At 42.9% G+C, this 22,446-nt stretch overlaps 1 protein-coding gene across 7 annotated transcripts in view; it reads left to right on the forward strand.

Annotated features, from left to right (window-relative positions):
* Positions 1-8,250: 8,250 nt before the first annotated feature.
* The window catches only part of SFSWAP (splicing factor SWAP), a 104,954-nt gene continuing 90,758 nt past the window's right edge, over positions 8,251-22,446 (forward strand). For 5 of the 7 annotated variants that reach the window (XM_024205744.2, XM_024205747.2, XM_024205745.2 and 2 more), the window contains exons 1-3: positions 8,251-8,620; positions 11,143-11,312; positions 11,885-12,022. In XM_024205744.2, coding sequence (XP_024061512.1) covers positions 8,376-8,620; positions 11,143-11,312; positions 11,885-12,022 — 553 coding nt within the window. In that variant the 5' untranslated portion in view covers positions 8,251-8,375. Of the gene's footprint in view, positions 8,621-8,674; positions 11,313-11,884; positions 12,023-22,446 lie in introns of those variants that run through there. The other 2 variants (XM_024205750.2, XM_024205751.2) reach the window with 2 other exon arrangements.

A 22,446-nucleotide genomic window follows, 5' to 3' on the forward strand; every position in this document is an offset into this window, starting at 1 on the left:
GCAAGCCTTGCTTAAGGTAAAAAGTTTGTTTTCTGAATGTACAAAACCTGCTGAGCTATGACCTTCTCTTGCAAACCTTCTCTTAATGTTTATGAAGACACAAATACTATTAGCCAGATTGTAACACAACGCTGGCTGTTCTGTTGCACATAGAATTTAATGTAAAATTTCCTTGAGGCAAGACAGCTGGGTTACCAACTTTGAAAGTGTGCCCTTAAACATATTGCTATGTTATCTACCAAGAGGCAGTTAATTCTGATTACCGAATGTGTATGTGCAAGACAAAACATTACTTAAAAAAGTCAGAATGTAAACAGCAATCCATTGATAACACACTTTAATAAAAAAAAAAAATTTCATTATGGAGATTTTGCCAAAATGTAAATGCCATGCGTTTCTATAGTAACAACATAAAATCAGATCCAGAAGATGAAGGCTGAATATAAAGTATTTGTTTAATTATAAATTGAATACATTATAAAACTCTTTATTTCCAGTGCTATGTGCAATGTAACAGGAAATTCTCTAATCATAGTATATATTGTCCAGGAAAGAAGCATGTTTGGAAAAAACAACTAAACAAGAAAACTGGTGTTATAAGCAACTCAGAAACAAATCCAAACGTCAACTCCCAGGGGTATGTGTAAACTAGATCCACTGTTTTCAAACATGCATCCGTAGAATGATGTCATACATTTCAGCAGTGAAGATATTAATTGTAGTTAACAACAAAAACCACACCCTGGTTTTCAATGGCTTGCTGCTATTGCTCTCTTCCAGTCACAGACTTATGATGAGGCTTTGTAGCTCCTGTCTATGCCAGCGTTTGGAAAGAACAGCCCAGGCATTCAGATTCAGAGTAGGGGTCTGGACATTAGAAAGGTTCTCAGCTGTGGCCTTTAAATGGCAAACAGCAGCAGGGTGGGAGAGGACGGGCTGGAAGAGCAGGCCTGGAGACATGATTTTGGAATGAAGGCAGAAAAGGAAGGGTGGGTGGGTAGATGGGAAAAGGAAACAATATCATTTATCCCGATTGGGGTCTCTGGGTGCTACTCTAATACAAATATTTTATAATGCTAATAGCGCCATGTCATGGGGTGCACACACCACTGGGGCACCTCCTTCTGGCCACATTTGGGGATTAGCTCCACTCTGGTCCAAATCCCCTTTTTGCTGCTTGCTGCAGGCCCTGTTGCTGCACTCTCTCTCACTCTCTGAGACTCAGGGTGCTGTGTCTTTATGCTTGGCCCTCTGGCTCGGTCACAGTGTTTTCTCCCTTCCGAGCGTATCAAAGTCTCTTCCTTCAAGATGACTGTCTTTCCTTCACTTCCCCAATGGTGCCACTTCTCCAGTGACTGGTAGGGGAAGCCAAGCCCACCCTCTACTTCAGGTTCCATCTTACAGACCCTCTAATCAGTAGCCACAGTCTGCACTCCCTTAAGTCTTCCTGCCTTTTCTCTGAGCCTTTCCCTCCACCTAGTTTCCCTTCTTTCCCTCTCTATGATCTAGAGAGCAGCTACAGGCTCCCTCACTGGAGCCCCATTCTACTGCCAACTTCCTTGCTTTATCTTAGCCCTGCCTGTTCCTTTCCAGCTGGGCTTCATCTTCAGTCAGGCTTTCAATCCCTGGCTCTTCCCCAGGTACAGCCCATCAGGTTAATTATCCTAATTTAACCTGCTCTGCCACCTTGTGTGGAGATGGACACCACATCACACACCATCCCAAGTTCTCTCTGAAAAATCCCCCTACCCAAGGGGTTCTCAAACTTCACTGCACCGCAACTCCCTTCGGACAACAAAAATTAATACAGGACCCCAGGAGGGGGGACCGAAGCCTGAGCTCGCCCAAGCCCTGCCACCCCTGGGGTGGGGGTGGGAGGGAGGTAGCCAAAGCCGCACTGCCAAAGCCAAAGCCCAAGGGCTTCAGCCCCAGGCAGGGGGCCTGTAACCTTAGTCCCACTGCCCAGGGCTGAAGCTCTCAGGCTTGGGCTTTGGCCCTGGGCCCCAGCAAGTCTAAGCCAGCCCTGGTGACCCATTAAAATTGGGTTGCGACCCACTTTGGGGCCCTGACCAGAGTTTGAGAACCGCTGTCCTACTCAATGAGAAGGCAACATAAGGAAGTTGATAAGGTGTAGCAAAAATGTACAGATATAAAAATATCTGTGGCAAAGTAACACGAGATGTATCTATTTCACACAATTATATTTGTATCCAGAGTTTTTGGAACTTATTATTCCCTTTAAACACATCAATAAATGGAATCTTGACCTCATCCATGGGGACTCATGATGCACATGAAAGGGAAACAACTCATGGAAACAAAGGGGTAGAGCAGCTAAACTCATGAATCAGTGCACATTCATAACAGTGACTTGGAAAAGATCCTAAACACCAGGAAGCACGCATTGCTGTAGGTAAAATATCCATAATTTATCTACCCATGGCGCTCCTGTTACTACCATGCACTTTATGCGGTGATACTGCATTGAAAAAGTGATCTCATTCCGATATGTTTTTGGATGTGCTATGTTGTGGATCCTACTGCACTGGCAAAAGTGGCTATAACTTCTATTGAGAAAGTCAGACTTTTTTGTAGTTTTCCCCGGTTTTCACATTTGCACCTTTTCTCATGACGCTGCCTATGCTGGAAACCCCCCCTATTTGTGTGCACCAAACAACTGCCCTCTCTTCATTCAAATCTTCACACATAACACACCTTTTCTACTAAACCTTTCCATGATGACCTACCAGGGAAATGTTTAAAAGAGAAATCTTCATCAATCTGAAATGGACCCTCCTATAATCATCTACTTTATTGTGTGTTTGAATTGCATTATCAGTCTAATTTGGGGGACATGACTTTGGAACAGAATGTCTTCCTCTGCTTTGTACACAACTGTATGATGCTTGGATTATTGAAAAACAGCCAGCATTAAAGTACTATTTACACAAAGCAAAACACACAAATAACCGTTTTTTACTTGTCTGGGGGGAAAATAGTTCTGCATAACAAGAAATGCAGTTTCTCCTTAGTTTTCCTTTTTGGGGGATCCCTGATACAAGAGCCTACGAAGACACAGGATGAGAACGTCACTCCTTGCCTGTTCCTAAAGCCTGGCATTATCTTTTATTTAATTACTTCTCTACACCAAGAATTCCTTCTTATGGAGTGTGCGAGTGCATATGATATGGATAGGGTACAAACAATAGTTAATTATCAACGCAGCATGCTTTCTTTTGAAACCTCCTTGCAAGCACACAGGAAATCCTTTGTTCCTCTGAGTTAAGGGCAAACTGAACAGGGCCATGTCCACCTCTGCTGAACTAGGGAGAAGAGACAGGTGTCAGCCTCAGAAAGGGAAACTTTATTAACTTTTTATTGCTTCTCCCCCGCCAAGTAAATGAAAGTAGGATATCTTACCTAAGACAAGCTGGAGAAAATAACACACACCAGACAGCAGGGGGCAACCTGGTTGGGAATTTTTGTGACTTGCTGTGTGCATTGCAGAATACCACATAGCTTGGTGTTAGAGCACGTCTTTCACCTCCCAGCTGCATGCCCTAACCACCAGGCTACAGGGTATTCCAAAGTGGGACGCTCTCTAGCTCTCCCGATGAAGCTGTTTCACTTTGTATAAATTAAATATTCATTAGAGAAGGCACTTGGCCTGACTCTCCCATAGCCTAGGGGAGACCCTGCCCATAAGGCTATAGAGACACTCTCTCTCTTTCTCACCCAATGAATATTATTTAATTAGTATACAGAGTGGAACCACTGGAGCAGGAGAGACTGAAGAAGACCCGCCCCAGAATACCTGGTAGTCTGGTGGTTTAGGCACTCACCTGGGAGAAGTGGATTCAAGTCTCTGCTCCAAAGCAGGCAGAGTGGGGATTGGAAAACAGGTCTTCCACCTCTCCTGGGAGTGCTCTAACCATTGGACTATTGGCTAAAATGGGGTGGGTATTTCTCTCTCTTGTTTTTCATGAGGAAGGGCTGACCTGGCTTAGCTGCCTCACTCCAGGAGAGGGTTCATGGCTGTGAATTCTGAGCAGAGATAGCAGGTTCCCAAGTACTTTCCCTGATCAGGGACCTAAGCCCTGCCCCTTTCCTCTGCACAATAGTTCTGGCTAGCTTAGCTGGCTTCCAACTCAGATTTCTGTGAATCCCTTTCTCAGGTCCCTGTTGATCTCTGGGGAGCCCGGGTGCCTAACTCAGGACTGTGAATTCCACTGGATGGCAGGTCACCTAGGAGCTAGGCATTGACACATGTAAGTCCCCTTTCCGAACCAAGTCCTTAGTCTCTCTGTGCCTCAATCCCCCATTTGTAAAATGGGGGTAACAGTACTTTCCTAACTCATAGCAGTGTTGTAAGGAGAAATATGTTAACGATTGTGAGGTTCTCAGACACTAAGTTAACACCCTCTTCAGGATCAGAATGAAATGGGATGGCGTTACAGAGGCCACCGATCCCCCTTTCTGCAGAGCAAGTGTCAGATGGATGGATCCCACATATTGGCCCTCAGAAAATTGCCTTAGTTGTTCATTATTTCCTGTTCTGCCATACACTTACTATGAGGCTAAAATGTTTAACCAATGCTTTAAGTTTGCAGGGTAAACTAGTCATGAATAGTGTAGATGTCAACAAATAGCTTCTGCTAGCTATGTTCCATCATAGCACATGGCAACCACCATGGGGAGCTGCCAGAGCCTTTCCTCTCTGTCTTCCCATGCCAGAGACTTCTCCCACTGCTGGAGTCTTTTCCTGCAGTGGGGAAAGGCTTCGGCAGCAGGACACACAACACTTCTAAAAATAGCAGTGTAGCTAGGAGATGCACTGCTTGGGCATGTAGAGAAGCATGTAGGGTACATACCCACAGGGTTCAGGCATGTCTTCATTCTACTCATCTAAACTTACCATCTGCACTGCTATTTAAACCCGTGCTAGGTAGAGCAGTGGGCACAAAGAGTGGGCAGTGTAGATGTACCCTAGAAGATGCCTTTCCAGTGCCCTACTATCTGGCCAGAGGAGCACCCCAGGGATCTGGATAACCACTAGTGTGAATCATGTAAAGAAAATGATTTTGAGAAGCATCCAAAATCCTCATGTGACTGAGAACTTCTCTAAGAAGCTGGCAGAGGTGGGAATCAACCTGACTGGTGTCCAGAGCAGAGGGCACATCAAACACCCAAAGACCCTCGACTGCAAGGCTAAGGATGGCGACAGCAATTCTAGTAAATCCCTGTCTACCTGCTCCTGTTAGGAGGAGTTTGACTGACTGCTCATTTGACCATGTGACTGCTTTTCAGTGGTGGGTGAAATTATATGTGTATATAAAATTATATGTGCGTCTTACTTAACTAAATTGAGGATTGTGAAGCTTAATTAGGTTTTGTAGTGCACTTTGAAAGGCACTATAGAAACACAATGTATTATTATTCAATTTCACGGCTACAGAAGCAGATGAAGTGCCCAAGGGATTTTCTAGATTTCTCCTTAAGTAAATTCACATTTTGGCAGGCTTCCTTCATGCTCAGAGATGCAGCCCTACTCAGCTCTGTGTTAATATTTGTGCACCACATAATCTTTAAACAATGTATTAAATCCTTTAGCTACAGTAAGTACAAGGAAGCCAATGAGTTGTCCTTATGGGCAGAACTGGTAGCACTGTCTATAATTAAGTTTGCCTGACACTTCCCATTATAGGACATTATAACTTTACCAAAATTTAATCATTGGGACTGAAATTTTCCATTTTGAGTATCTACTTCAGGTGATTTTTTTTTTTGAAAGTTTCAACAAAAATAGTTCAATTGTTTCCACAAATGAGATTAAGGAAAAACACATTGTTTTCTCCATGCTAAAATAATTCTTATAACTGTTTCATTGAGAAGCTCTAGTGCCTACATGCTTTGGTGCAAGGACTTGAAATTTGGCAGGCTGGATTACTCTGGTGTCAGGGTTAGGGCTGCCAACTTTCTAATTGCAGAAAACTGAACACCCTTGCCCCGACCCCCCTGCCCAGAGGCCCTGCCCCCACTCACTTCATCCCCTCCGCTTCCGTTGCTCTTCCCCACCCTTGCTTACTCGCTCCTTTTCACTGGGCTGGGGGCCCCCATCCCCCCAGGATGCGGGAGGGGTGAGGGCTCTTGGGTAGGGACAGGGATGAAGGATTTGCGGTGCAGGAGAGGGCTCCGGGCTGGGGCAGGGGGTTGGGGTGCGGGAGAGGGGGAGGGCTCCAGATGATGGTGCAGGCCAGGGATGAGGGGTTTGGGGTGTAGGAGAGGGTTCCGGGCTGGGGCCGAGGGGTTTAGTGTGCAGGAGGGGGGCTCAGGGCTGGGGCCAGGGGTTGAGGTGTGGGAGGGGGTGTGGGCTCTGGGCTGGGGCCAAAAACAAGGGGTTCAAGGTGTGGAAGGGGGCTCAGGGCTGGGGCAGGGGGTTGGGAGGCAGGGGATTGTGGGACAGGAAGTGGTGAGAAGTGCAGGCTCTGGGCGGCGCTGACCTCAGGCGGCTGCCGTGAAGTGGTGACATGCCCCTCTGGCTTCTAGGCGGAGGAGCAGCCAAGGGCTCTGCCCGCAGGCCTCGGTTCCCAGCCAATGGGAACTGCGCAGCTGGCCCTCAGGGCAGTGCCTGCAGGCAGGGGCAGCGCATGAAGCCTCCCTGTCCGCCCTGCCAGCTAGGAGCCAGATATGCCGTCCGCATTCCCGGGGCCGTGCACGGAGCCTGCCTGCCTGCCCTGCTGTGCCGCCAACCGGACTTTTAACAGCCCGGTCAGCAATGCTGACTGGAACCACTAGGGTCCCTTTTTGACCGGGTGATCCGGTCGCAAATCGGACACCTGGCAACCCTAGTCAGGATGCCTTGTGGTGTATCCAAGAAAATGCACCCAAATTTGGGCAAGTTACCGTATTCGAATTTGGCATCTACATTTTTTGAAGTCTCCATCTACACTAACCATGACCCTGCCCAGGGATACAAGACTGAGCAAGACTTTTGCTGCAGTTGGTATTCCCTGCTATGCACAGGAATTGAGACCACAGAAACTCTCTGTCCTGGGATTTCAATGCGTTCCCATGGACTCAGACCAGGCAGCATGGAGGAGGAAGATTGGGACAAGGAGCCTGAGATCAGACAAAGAATGGGACAATGATGAGGACATGGGTGGGAAGAGACAGGACTGTGCTGTGACAGGGACAAACTGGTGTATGGGGGGCAGACGGAAGGGACAGGTGTCAGGGCTGGGGCAGGAACAAGGACAAACAGGCTGCACAGGCAACCACTGGCATTTCCTAACTATTGAGTGCTGGACTTTGCAATTTCCCCAGCAGCTTGATCATGGAGTCTCTAGGCATCATACATGCTCCAGAAACAGTGGAACCCGGGCCCTGCTCTGCCACAGGGAAATAGCTTCCTCCCAACTGCCACTGCACCCTCACCTGTCTGCCTCCAGGGATCCAGCACTCAATGTGCCCCAGCCCCTCTATCACCATGGCCCCGGCTGCCCCCGCACTGTCACTGGTCCTCCCACTGCCCCCACAGAGCCCTCACTTGTCTCTCTCATTGCAACTGCCTCCCCCAGCTCTCTCTGATGCCCCCCATAGCCCTCAATGCCACTGTCCCCACCCCCCACAGCTCCCTCTCATGCCCCGCCACAGCCCCTAGCTGCCCCCCCACTGCCACGGCCCCTCACCACTCCCTCTGATGCTCTCCCCAGAGTCCTCACCTGTCTCCCTCATTGCCACTGCCCCCCCAGCTCCCTCTGATGCTGCTCTCCATAGCCCCTTTGCCCCTGACCCCACCCACCATTCCCTCTGATGCCCCTCCCCATAGCTCCCACCTGCCCCCTCCTTCTGATGCCCCTCTCCATAGCCTCCACCTGCCCCCCACTGCTCCCTCTGATGCCCCTTCCTCCATGGCCCTGTCTGCCCCCACCTATCGCTCCCTCTGATGTCCCTGCATAGCCCCGTCTGCTCCCCTCCCCACCGACCCCTCTCTCCAGCTCCCCTCCCTTCGCTCTACTCTCCCGCGGCCCAGCCCCGCAGTTCCCGTGGACAGTTTCGCCACTCTCATGTCATAGCTACCCTGCCTTGCTCCATTTGTTCCGCGCCCCGGGCCAGCTGCCTGGCTGCATCTCCCCACACTCGGCCCCAGGGCGCGCAGCAAGATTAATCCATGGCTTGTTGAGTTATGACGAATCTGCTGTTTACCGGAAGCCAGACGTTTGTTTACCCCGCCTGTGACCGGAAGCGGAACGGCCACCATTTTGTCTCGGGCGATGGCGACCGCGGCGTTGTGGAGGTGGGGGGTTTAGTGGCCGGGGTGACTCGCTTCGTTCGCTGTTAGCGCGCTCCCGGCCTTCCCCTCGCACCCTCCCGTGATGTACGGAGGCGCTGGCGGGCCTCGCCGGACTGTGGAGGAGGCAGGGCCGCCGCCGCTGATGTTGTTGTCCGGCGGGGGCGCGGCCCCGGGGCCCCCCGGAGGAGGCGGTGGGGGCAGCCGCGTGGAGCTGCTGGTGTTCGGCTATGCCTGCAAGCTGTTCCGGGACGACGAGAAGGCCCAATACCAGGAGCAGGGCCGGCACCTCATTCCCTGGATGGGAGACCCCAAGATCATGATCGATAGGTCGGTGCAACCCAACCCCCCGCCTTTGCTGCGAGATCTCCTGTGATAGCCTCTTTCTTCCCCTCCCCTAGTGCTGCGGGGTGTGTGGGGGCCTCCCTCTGGCAAGAGGAGTGGGGGAGTCCTTCGTCTCTGGCAGCGTTAAGGGGAGGCCCTTCTCCCTGGCAGTGGGTTGGGTGTCCCCGTGGCGATGCTGGGGAACCCTTTCCTCTGGCGGGGAGTATGGGAGTCCCCTTCTCTGGCAGGATTAGGAGTCTCTCCCCTTCCTCTGGCAGATGGTATTTATTGGGGTCCCCTCCCCCTGGCAGGGTGGGTGTATGTGGGGAGGGGTGGGGATAATCCGCTCCTTTTCAAATCAAACCCCAAGCAGCTTTTCACCTCAAAACAAGGGGGACTCTTGCTATAAGGGAATGCTAAATTAGAAACTTAAATCGTGGGGTCCATAAGCAAGAAGTGGGGGAGGTTATTTGCACAGAGAGGGAAATTAGGCTGAGTTGAATTTCTCCATTTAACTTAGACCATAAAGTGCTGATGGGATTCCCTGGCCTGATTGCTCCCTTGTCATGCCATGAGTTTTGGCAGTTAAGCCAATTAGCTTTCCTTCCCAGGAATTTCAGATTTCTAACCTCAACTAAAAAAAGTTGCTTTTTTGGTTGTTTATGTGATTGTTAGCAGCTCATAGTCTGAAGGATTAACAGGATCTGGCTATTTGACCCCCCCCCCCACCCCCCTCCCCAGATTCAGCAACTCAGGATCAGATGGAGGAATGAATTAGTTCAAAACCTGCTTTTCAGTGGTTCTTGAGAGGGGGGGATGCAGAATCAGGTCAGGAGTATTTTGTGGGGGCTTGAAAAGCACAGTGCTTTAAGCAGTTGTGGTTGGACCTGAAGACTCAAGTGGGAAAACCTGAAGGGCTTTGGTTTGAAAAGGATCACATCACATACTGTAGGCATTTGCTCCCTCAATCCCACTTCATTAGGCCTCTTTCAGTGGTTACATGTGATTTCCAGGTCCTAGGTTCACAACCACATTTACTTGATTGGAATAAATATTCACTGAAGGGAAGTGGTTGGAACCCCATTATGTGAGACTGGACTGGGCAGAAAAGATTCATGATGCCTTGTTTGGAGTAGTTAACCTAACAGGTCTTTCCCATTTACGATTTCACTGATTGAAGTCAAACATCTAAATTGGAAAACAGATCAGAAATTAATCAGTGTGTATTCTTATAGTTGTATGTTGTTGATATGGAAGTTTAAGCTTAGTGATGGGGCCTGTCATCTAATGGTACAGTAGTTTATTTTTGTGATGAGAAATTTCATTAGCCAGTTCCATGGTGTAAATTAAGGTTGTTGTGGTTTCATACAGCAATGGCCTGAGATAGAACAGCTGCAGAAATTGTTGGGAGCAAACTCTAAGTATGTGCATGTATGTATACATAACATTTAAAACCAATAACAATCTACATTTGTAAGTTAAGGAGGTTTGCATTTATGAACAAAAGATGAAACATTATGCACTAACCTTATCAGCTCCTTTGGAAATTCAGATTTTTATCCCCAACAGCATGAAATCTTTTCCCCCAGTTGAAGAAAGCCTATTACTGTGGGAAGACTGGGGCAGAAATTTGCCTGTGGATAAACACCTCGATTAACAAGACCAACATATCTCAATAATGTTTTCTATTAGTTATATGTACTTCCTTTGTTTTTGATTTAGCAAGATGGCTCAGTCAAGAATTGTGTGTGTGAAGACTAACCAGCGGACTGAAGTTTACGATCTCTTTATTATCTATTGGTTTCTAATATTGATACGTAAAGGAGAAATATGTCAAACGTTATCTTAATGCGGCACTTTTTCTGCACACAAAACCATTTCTGCTTAGGAGATGAAATCACATTGTTGGTTATTGGTGCCATTTCTATGGTGAACCTCCTTAAATTGCATGTATATGTTACTGTTCCTATGTATGTTTGTCTCTCTATCACATAACCCAGAACTTATTTCCTCAGCCAAATGGCTAGGGGCCGAGCCTAGCCATGATTTTACCTCCAATGGACGCAAGTTTCTTTGGTGAAGATCTCTCCTGAGAGTTCGGGACTAGCAGAAAGAAGCGAGAAAATTTCGACCGTTTGGTTCTTACGGATAGGTATTTATGTATTCGGGTTTGTGTGAATGTAAGCTATTTGACTTTCCAGAAAAAGTATTTTGCAAGTGACATTGAATGGTTGGTTGAACCATATACGGTAAGAACTATTAAGGAAATGAATCCCATTTAAACTATTAAAGGATACTTTTGCCTTTAATTGTACTCTTTTTATTATTCTGTTAAAGAGGAATTTAGACTATTAAAATATTTCATTTTGATAGTTGGTGTGAAATGAGTAGCAAAATTAAATGTAACTTCTAAAATGAGTCACATTTTAACATTAGTATTTTTTCATTTTAATGGGTAAGTATTTTTAAGTAGTCACACAAACCCAAACCCTAAGTTTTCTGCATTGACCAGCTTTTTCATCTTGCAGGTATGATGGACGTGGTCACCTCCATGACCTCTCTGAATATGACGCTGAATATTCCACATGGAACAGAGATTATCAATTGTCTGAAGAGGAGGCTAGAATAGATGCCCTCTGTGATGAAGAGAGGTATTTAGCCTTGCATACGGACTTGCTTGAGGAGGAGGCGAGGCAAGGTATTGCTCAAGGAAACTTTCCTGAGTTAGAACACATTTAATTAAATTTAAATAATTAAAACATTAAATTTACTCCCACTCATTTTATACTCATTCTTTCTGATATTATCTTGACAGTACCCAGTGGATTCGAAAAACAGGAGTCTTTGCCTGTCTGAGAGGACCTCAGGATAGTTTATATATAGATCCACACAGAAATTGCCCAGATTTTGAGGGCAGACTGGGATTTGAAAAAACAAAACACCCCCCACCATCCTTTTAACTGTTCTTCTTTAACAGTATTGTATAACTGAATGTTCTTGCATTTTCCTTAATTATCTTAGACTGTATAACCACAAAAATCTTTATCTCAGCAGGAGGAAATGATCAACAAAAGGCACATGCATTCTGCTATCTTTGGTTTTCACAAAGTTGCTGGCAAAAATTACTGTGCCTAAAGTGTGAAGAACACAATTTTTATCTAAAAGTTAGGTTGAAAACATTGGTATAGTGTTTTTTTTTTTTTTTTTTTAGAAATAGTGTAGATTAATTATATTTCATAGTAGTAATTAGAATTTTCATTTTTCTTCAAGAGGAAGAATATAAGAGACTGAGTGAAGCTTTAGCGGAAGATGGTACCTATAATGCTGTGGGATTCACTTATGGCAGTGATTATTATGATCCTTCACAACCCACGGAGGAGGAGGAGCAGCAGGCTTCCAGAGAAAGAGGTGAGGAATCAAAATAAACATTGGGGATTGGTAGGGAAAGGTAAAGGCACCTTCACCTACCCTTACTACACATCTACCCTGATATAATGTGACCCGATATAATACGAATTCGGATATAACACCGTAAAGTAGCGCTCCGGGGGGGCGGGGCTGCGCACTCGGGCAGATCAAAGCAAGTTCAGTATAACGCGGTTTCACCTGTAACGGGGTAAGATTTTTTTGGCTCCCGAGGACAGCGTTATATCGGGGTAGAGGTGTACTTTTACAGTTGCAAGTTGTGAATCCATACTTCACGAAAATGTACATATCATAATTTGAGGGCTTTTTTAAAAAGTTGGTAACATCTCAGCAAAGCTCTTATAGGAGATGCTTCAGTGAGTTCTTAATTTAAAAAGATTAGATTATATTTTCAAAATATTACTTTTCCCAAGTTACTGCAAAATATTATAATTAAAGCCATAATTGTCAAGATAAGGAAACAATAAACTTGGTGATGCATTATCTTTGTTTTTTTAATTGTTCTTATTCACAAAATTCAGTAATACCCAATGGGTCTCCCAATTCATTCTATGCACATTACTGTAATAATATGGTCTATAGTTGTCATCGTTTGGCATTAATTTTCTCATGTTATGACGGTAGTTTAGGGAAGATGGTTGTGTCTTATGTTGGAAATGTCATCAAGCCCTCATTGACCCCCTTAACTGGCAAGGGTTTTATATGAAAGCTGGAAGAATATATGTTTCACTGTTTTAAAAACACATCAACTGAAATAAATGCAAAATAGTTACGTAAAGTAAACTTAAAATTGGCTTGAAGGGCTACATTCAGTTTGAAAATCATATTTATCTGAAAAGTTACATCTAAGAGCTAAAATTAGTGTTACAGCTAAGAACTAAAATTCAAGAAATTAGAAAAAAAAAAATCTTATTTTAGTTTTGTATGCCTTTTGTTTATAATCAGTAGGAGGAAACTGGCTAACTGAAAAGACCCCTAGAAACATAAATAGGGCAGCTGAAAAACCCTCCTACAATTGTATTAGAAGAATATTGAAAAATTAAGATGTATAATTTGTAGTCTATTAATAAATGGTTTTTAAAATTCATCATCCTAAATTTTTTGAAGTTGTTTTTCTTTAAAGTGCCATTACAGGAGTCTGTAACCGGCAGATACCATGAAATTCAGAGTTGTATTCCTTCATTTCATTTTCAATAAACATACTTTGCATTTATAACAAAATTCACTGTGTGCTTTAAAAATATTGCTGTATTGAGTTTCTCAACACTCCTGATTTTTACCATCATCAGTTGGGGCATCTATGAATGTAACTACATTACTTAGCAATTTGAAAATGATTGCTTACTGCAGTGTGTGAGAGAGCCTGGTGTTCTGAGACCCAGGCAATAAAAAGGGATGATAGAATTAATCAGGGCTGAAGAAAGAGCTCTTGATCTGTAAATTTCCTGGCATTTGTCTGTTTATACTTTGGTCTGTAATGTTTTTAAAAGTTTCCCCTATTAAATCCTTTTTGCAGATCCCTGTAGAAGCTTGTGTACTTTCTTACACTTTACTGGGACTGAACTCTCAATCCACGGCAGTGTCACTGAAGGGGGCCTGCCTGCCCCTTATTTTCTAATATAAGTTTTTCTTCTGTTTTTCAAGGCAGAGGCTGCAAGAACTTTCTCTCACTCTTCTGCCTATTTAGCACTAGTTTTTAATCACTATGAGACAAGTGGCTATCAGCCATCCGAGGAAATAGCATCAAAATTTGTATATATGTAAAAAATAGCTTCAAGTAAGGCTCTTTTTCAAAGGAAGTTTTACTTTTTCTCAGTGTGAGCATTTTGTAGTGATGCTGTGACTTGATGAAAACATGTATGCCTAAATCTCTTGAAAAATCCAAGGAGGTCAAGAGCAAGTTTGAGGTTCATCTGCATTCTCTGCCTCACATGGGGGAATTGTGCACAACCTAGTGATGTGAACAGTAACTACTTAAGGTCATTATCTGAGAATCTATGGCAGGGGTCGGCAACCTTTGGCACGCAGCTCGCCAGGGTAAGCCCTGTGGCGGGCCGGGCCGGTTTGTTTACCTGCCACGTCCGCAGGTTCGGCCAATCGCGGCTTCCACTGGCCAATGGGGGTGGCGGGAAGTGGCGGCCAGCACATCCTTTGGCCCGCACCGCTTCCCGCCGCCCCCATTGGCTTGGAGCGGCAAACCACGGCCAGTGGGAGCCGCGATTGGTCGAACCTGCAGACACGGCAGGTAAACAAACTGGCCTGGCCCGCTGGGGTGCTTACCCTGGCGAGCTGCGTGCCAAAGGTTGCTGACCCCTGATCTATGGAGACCTCTTACACATGCTCAAATAATGGGTGGGATTCTAAGGGTAAAAGAGGTATCTGTGGAACTGATCCTGTTGCAACCCGAAAAATAAGATTATGCTAAGCAAACACTTGCTGCTTTGAGCTACTTCAATTAATGATCCCCAAAAGAAACTCGAAATAAAAGGCAAAGCATATATTACCCAACCAATTTGAGACAAGAATATTTGATTTGCTGTCATTTCTGTATTGGAAAACTTATTAGGGCTGCAGGGAGGGTAGTGAGCAGGCAGAGCAGGAAGCGTTTATAGTCCCTAAAGGCAAACTTTCCAGCTACCTAAACTGGATACAGCTATTGCTTCTCTGTCTGAAGGTATTGTAATCCTCTCAAACTTGTATTTCTTTTTGAAAGAACAGGCTGAAGGAAGTCTCAGTACTTAGAAACATCATCTGCAGATGCCAGTGATGTTAAGTTGCCATACACTTGAAATAGACTTCATGTCCTGATGTGATAGAGCAGTTCAGACACAAAGGTTCACTCACATAAGATGTAGACTAAAATTTTCTGCAAAGGCTTATGACATCAGTCACAGGATGCACACGTGGAATGCAGATATCCTCAAAATTGCTAATGGTGTCAGCTAAGTTTAAGGTGAGAACCATTACCAAGCATAAGGAGAAGCAGATGTTCAGAAAATGCAGAATCTTAGCATGTCACCAAGATAGACAACTGTGGAGGAGAAAAATACGGGCGCGGAAGAAAGTCATATTTTGTAAGTTTTCTCAATCCAGTCAACAACCAGACAGCCACAAGTTGGGTGAAACAGAGCCAGGAAGATGCACAGCTTGGCTGATTGTGCACTGAGGCTAGGATTTAGGCCTTAAATCAGAGATTTGTATAGATTCAGAATGTTTCAGCACTGCAATTTACAACTTTTTCATGTTTGAAAGTTTTTGTTCACAACTATTAGGACCCTTTCCATTTGCTAGGGAAGGTTTCTTACCCATGGTGATACACTCCTACTTACCCATGGTGATACAAATAATATAATAGAGTAAGTAATTCAGTCTGACCTAGCTGGGAGATTCATGGAGTGGAAGAGCCTTTCTTTCATTAGAGAATACAAAGACTGAAGAAAGCTATTACCAATGCCGGTCCTCCAGTTCTTCAATCAGGGTTCAATCAAAAGAAAGAGGTGATAATGATTCTGCATGCCAGGATTCACTTGAGACTCACAGTGTTGTTCTAAAGGACTGATCCCACGTCTGAATTTCAGGAAGGATGCTGTGTTACCAGAGCAGGTCGCCCATTGAATAGCTGGGTGGTTATGATATATTGATATTGACTTTACACAGAATCAAGTAAAGATCATGTTCATAATCAACGCGTCTCCAGTCAGATGAGCATGCTACTGATGCAGAGTGATTCATCTTGGAATGAAGATGCTATCCATCCTCAAATCTTCAGCTGATAAATCCATCAGCCTATTCACGGAGCAATACAGGTCTCTGTGAACATATTGCCCCATAGCACTATTATCTGAACTGATACTACATTAAACATAAAAGTCCATGTCAGTATCTCTGGCCTCATATTAAAAGGCCTCCAAGGGATTGGCCCAGGCTGCTTGGGAAATTGGCCCTCCCTCCATGATGATGACTTCCCGTGATAGTTATGTTCCACTAAAACAATGAAACTGTCAATGAAAACTCATAAATGTGGGGGGAAAGAACTTTCACAGGAACTGGACCTAAACTTCTGAGTTCACTTATACTGGAGTTAAGAATGACTATGGACTTTCAGAATTATTGTAAAACACATCTGAGGGAAGTCTAACATGCCAACTGAGCAGGTCCACCATGATGCAAGGGAAATGGAGCGTCAACTATATTTAGCCAGACAGTGGTTCTGTGGGAAAAACCCCTGGTAGAATTGTATCAGAAGAGAGTTCAGAAATGAAGAAGTTCGTTGAAAGGAAAAGACATGAAAACCAAAATTTAGCCAAATGGAAATTCCAGCTTTGTGTGCCTACTCATTCTGTGTACCCTGGAGAGAAACCATGATGAAGCAACTGAGGTGATACCACTGGTACCTCACTGGCCAAGAAAACTCAAGACCTTTCTATATATTCAAACTCTTAGTGGCAAAGATTGTTCAGTGCAAGATCCAATACTTTATTAGAACTCAGTCTTTCTCAAGTAGGCTGCGTAGTTTGAGAGAGTTGAACAAAGTATAAGGTCATTTTAATCACTGAAAAAGATGTTTTCTTGACTATGTAATGGAAGCATCAACAAGGATTTGGAATATTTATATATATATAAAGGCAGAAATATAGATGCCAACAAAGCCACATTACCAGTTATTTTGAAGTTCTTACACACAGATTCACCGTTGTACTCAATGTAAGTTCTGTCAATCACTGCAGGTTATCTGTTGCAGGTTTCTTTTACTCGGCAGGACCACCAAAGTTAAGCAAGTGTCCCCTTGTGAATCAAGTAGAACCTTTTGAGGTAAAAATAAGGTATGCTTCTTTGAAGCGTAACTTGCTTTTCAGTACTCTGATATCACATCAGTTTGAGACCATCATTTCCATGTTGTTGCCTTTCTAATCGATATAACTTGGCACAGAGAATAGCTGAGCTATTGTAGCTGTATTGAATGTAAGGGCTGGTCCACACTGGGGCGGGGGATCGATATAGGAAACGCAACTTCAGCTACGAGAATAGCGTAGCTGAAGTCGACGTTTCCTAGATCGAACGAAATTTACTTACTTCGGGTCCATGCGGCGCAGGCAGGCTCCCCCGTCGACAGCGCTTCCTCCTCTCGGCGAGCAGGAGTTCCGCAGTCGACGGGGGAGCGCTTCTGGGATCGATCTATCGCGTCCAGATGAGACGCGATAAATCGATCCCAGAAGATCGATCTCTACCCGCCGAATTGGGCGGGTAGTGTGGACCAGCCCTAAGTGCTGCACAGAGACAATTTTGAAGGTGTGTGCAGACCAGAGTTTCACAGAAGGTGGATAAGGAATTAATTTCCTCTCAGGAAATATTACTCCTTTTTTCCAGTGTTCAGAAAAATGAAAATTCCTGGCTTAGCCTGTGCCTTCCTTCCTGATGTTCAGTATATTTGAAATCCTCAGTTGTCTTCCCCCCCCCCCCCCACCCTTTCTGTGTAGATGCATGGGGAAACACTTCCTATTCTGTTAAGTAGATCTGAATGCCTCTTGGAAAACCAGGCAAAAGGTTTATAACCTCCTTGGGAATTAGGATATATTCTTCAAGATTAGTGGTCATTTTATCGTCTGAAAGGCCTCAGCAATTTGATGAAATCTGTAAAGCAGCCACATGATTATCAGTTCACTTCAGAGCAGCATTATGAGATCTATCTCTGGCTATGTCTTCACTGCAGAGTTAACTCAGCTCAAGTGAGAACAGCTACATTACAAAATAACATAGGCTGCACAGAGTGATTGTTAGCAGCTGTCAAGTTTTACTAACTCAACTTGTAGCCTGCACCCCATGACAAGCCAGCCAACTTGTCATAAAACCACTACCAGTGCAAATTAATTTGGCCGCTTTCTGCCGGACATTGTTAGTCTTCAATTACATGTTCACATACTGTCTTTTCCACAGGACCCCTGTTTCAAGTGCATAGTGCGGACCTGCTCTGGAGATGTATCTACATAGGTCATCAGCAGGCCTGGAACCTAATTTCAAGTCCCTTCTCAAAAGTGTGGGGGCGCCAGAACATTCAAAAGAAAAGGTTGCCAGAAGATTTTAACAGGGGTAAAACAATATGTTTTTCCCTACCCTTATTCCCAGAAATGGCTGAACCCTTTTGGCTGAAATTTAAAAAAAAAAAAAACAGCCTGAGGCTGCATAGAAAATTTCAGCCCAAATGGTTAGTTTTACAAAGTTATAAATAACTGAAAACAAGGTCTTATAATGGGAAATGTCAGGCAATCTCAATAGGTCTTGTGCCAGCTCAGCCTATAATATTAAATTCAGAATATTTTTTTATCAGTTCACTAGCCAGTTTCTTTCTATGCCTCTCTGTAGCTAGCTGCATTGCTAGCTACAATATTTTCATTTAGTTGTTATTGGCAAATGGGCTTAAGCCCAAGAAAGTAAAAGTTCTTACTTGTTACCACTTTTTCCTCACATAAGGACTATTTGCTACTCTCACTCATTCTATGATATTTTTTGAGGTTAAATAGATCTGCATTAACATTCACATTCCTGCAAATTCAATTTTAACACATTTATGTTGGAATTAGACTTCACTCTGGAATGTTCTTTTATTAAGTAATTATTGGAGTTTTGGAATTAGCCATCTGTTGGGAAGATGAAGGGGGTGTGTCTGCTGACATTGCCCTGATTGATAGCTCTGCTTCAGTTGCCTCTGTAGCATGAAGAATACTAATGAATTCTAGGGTTGCAAGTGCCTCAAAATAGAGGTTTTGAATGGAAATGCTATCTCAATCATTGCTTTTGTTGGACTAGAATGAAAACTGTTTGTTTTTACTCAAGGGGTGCAATATCCATAGGAATTGCCATACTGGTTCAGATATGAGGTCCAGTATTTCATCTCTGACATTGGCCAGTGTCATATGCTTTAAAGCAGCAGTTCTCAAACTTTGTTTCACATATCACCTTAAAAAAGTGAATGGATGGAACTTGAAGTTCATGTACCATAGTACATGTACTGCAGTTAGGGAATCCTTGCTCGAGGGAAGTGCAAGAACCCTGCAGTCGGCAGGTGGGACATAATCACACCACATTAGATCTCATCCTGATATATAATAGAGATTTGCTGAAGCCCCATAGTGGTTTAATATACTTTCCCATATTATCTTAAACTGTTATGAATAACAAGAATGTCTAGAGTCATAAAATATCCAGTGCTTTTTTAAATCTTACTAAGTTCTTGCGGTGACAATCAATTCCACAGTCCCGTTGTTTGGAGAAAGTGTTTCCTTTTAGCAGTTTTGAATTTGCTACCTTTTAATTTTATTGAATGTCCCCTTGTTTTGTATTATGAGACAGGCTGAACACAGAAGCGCCTCATCTGCTTTCTCTATTCAGTTCATTATTGTGTATATGTCTATCCTGCCTCCTTTTATCTTTTTCCTATGGGATTTATTTACCTATCTTTTCATTGATTCAGTGATCATATGACGTAACATTCTTGTAGCCCTTCTTCCAAACCCCAACCCTTTACTTTTAAAGCAGCACATCCAAATACAACTTCAGTGCACATTGTGAATAACTCCGCATTTTAATATCATGCCACTTTGAATTTTATTTTACTTTCAGTTACTATAGATAGTTTTCAAGCATCTCAAGGGAGCTCAGCTTTAACCAAGGAACTGTGGTTTAGCATTCTTACAGCAGAATTAGCATTGATCATGTTGAATCAGTGTCATTGGAGAATGTTTTACTTCACTATTTTAAAAAACACTTAAGCTCCACCCCAGCTTTCCTAAATGTTATTTCTAGCATGCTTGATTCTCCTTTCCTCTCCATAATATCAGTAAATTGATGTTTAATATAGATAACGAAAGACTTAAAATCCACTTTTTCCTCATGGTGTACACTTTTGTCTTTGTAGTTGAGTGTAAACAAATTACTCTAATTTCATTTATTGTATTGTTGAGCTAGTTCAGAACTGAACTCTTTTTCAGAATACTTTCAGTTCATCACGACAACAGTTTATTAGGAAGTTTTAGTGTAAGGAACAAACAGAAATCTCAATCTTGCTTGGTAGAAAAGCTGTGCCTGGTTAAAGCTGTTGATCTGACTTACTCTTAAAGTGGTATTTCTTCTAATGGAAAAAACATCAGAGAGCTCTTACATTCTCTTACTCAGTGTTCAAGTTTTGGGTTTTTTTAAAAACATCTTTAAAAAAGCCCTCCTTGAATACTGGTATGATTTCTGTCAAAAAGAAAACATAACACCTCCCTTCCTCCCCCCTCCCCCCGCACCGAATTCTTCTTTGATTAAGTTGAAGTACCTTTAAAATTTTATAATGCTAGAGTACGTTGCATCAGATCTTGCACTGCACTTTCAGAGTCAGTACCACTGAAGGGAAACAGATGTTCTTAAGGCAGTTCATTAAAATGGAATCCTGACAGCGAACTCACTTGTTTAAATGTACCTTGCGCAAAATGCTTTTGTAGAAACAAACGGAGGTAGCAAAGTAGATTTTCTTGGAAAAGGGCAGACAGTTGTTATAGCAGATGAAAAGATCTATTTTCTGTAATTTGCTGTATTTTTACCGTGCTATGAATTTTCAACAGAATGGTGCAATTAAGATTTCCCTTAATGCTGACTTGTGAGTTGTAAACATGGCATATTTACAAGTCAGCATGGAGCAGAAATTAGTTATTGGAATTGGACTATATACACCAGTGTAACCTGTTAATGTGAACTTGAGCAATCACTTTAAAGAAAGCGATTTTAATCTAGTTCTGTTTTGGAAAAGTACATAACAAGCTCATTACTTTAAAAAGCCAGTTAATCACAATTACAAATTTACAACTCTTTGCTAGTGTCAAGATGTAGCCTAAACTTCCTTAGTATAACTTTGCTTCCACTTTCAGGATCTTGTTTTTCTTATCTGGAACATTTGACCTAAAATCCCGTATACTTTTCCACTCATTTTTTAAAAAAAGTCTATAATTTATTTTGGAGGTTTTTGTAATTGCCCGTTCTGAACTATGGATGCCAAATATAGCAAATAATTTGTAGGTCACGAACCTGTAACAGACTTAGACCCCAATCCTGCTCGCTTTCCACACAAATAATAAAGTAGTCAGCAAAGCCATCATATCTGCATCCCGTCAAACATGTCTTCCCTAGAGGCCTGAACAAAGTGGACTTTCAGTGCCTCCCCTGAAGGGTTCTTATTTTCACAGAAGTTTTATACTTTCCTATTCTGCTCCTTCTTTCTTTGTTATTTCCACCATAAAGTAATCTATTTTTATTTGGATTAAAGTTTGTATCAGAGGGTTATTTTATTCAGAATGAAATACCTCAATTAACCGTTTGTCTGGATTTTTTTGATGTACATCTAGTACAGTGAATGACAGATTGCCGTTTGCTGCAGGATAGTATGGAGGAGCAACACTCGCTTCAATTCTAAAGATTACTAAATAGAATAGCATTTTAATGTTGCAGTCATGCTCTTCTTTGTACTTTATTTTTTAATACTTTCATATCTTAAAGTAAGTTAATTTTCAAAAATGGTATTATACATACAATCAAATGGACAAAACATATTTTTTCTAAGATTTATTAAATATACAGTACAAATAAATGTCCTGTTTTGCTTCCTTTTTTTTATATTTGTGCAAAATAAAGTTTGTATAATGTAAATCTATTAAATATCTACAGTTTTATTCCAAAACTCAATATGAAATGAAAGGAGCGGAGGGGAAGGAGACAATTACAATTCAGAGAGGGATGAGAATTGTAAGAGATTAAATATCTTTTCTTGAATCTTCCACTTAAAGTATGTTCAGCTAGAGGGAAATGTTACCAGTGTGGCCTACAGCTGTTTGAAATCAGACCAGCATGTCTCCATGCATCTTTCTCTAATGTGTGAAACTGTGTAGCATTAACATATCCTAGTAGAGGAGAACTGTTGCTTTTTTTATATATATATCTGCTTTGTTTATCTCTTCATATTAGCAGTATTGCACATTATTTTTCATAGGTCACTGAAGCTAAACACCAATAATAAAATATTGAACCTCACTCTGTTGGTTGAACTGCCTGGAAGTACAAAAATAAAATGCTGTGTATGTTGTCCATTTTCTCATTCAGTCTTTCTCATTGTTTGCATCTCTAGTTTGTCAAGGTGAGAGTGGATTCAGTCATGTCTTGAAGCTATTTAAGTCTAAACTAGTAAAGTGTGGAGCCTACTAAAATAACTACTAGTTAAAATACACATTTTCTGTGCAAACAGTAACTACATTTTAATAAAGTAAATATTTAGTAGAGGGCAAACGTTTTTAGTCACACATACTTATATTATTCCAGATAATGGAAAGCAATAGAAACTCACCTTTGTGTTTTTAAAAAAACAAAACAAAAAACACTTC

This window comes from Terrapene carolina, unplaced genomic scaffold (assembly GCF_002925995.2).
Source record: "Terrapene carolina triunguis isolate 2854851 unplaced genomic scaffold, T_m_triunguis-2.0 Scaffold234, whole genome shotgun sequence".
NCBI classification, from domain to species: domain Eukaryota; kingdom Metazoa; phylum Chordata; order Testudines; family Emydidae; genus Terrapene; species Terrapene triunguis.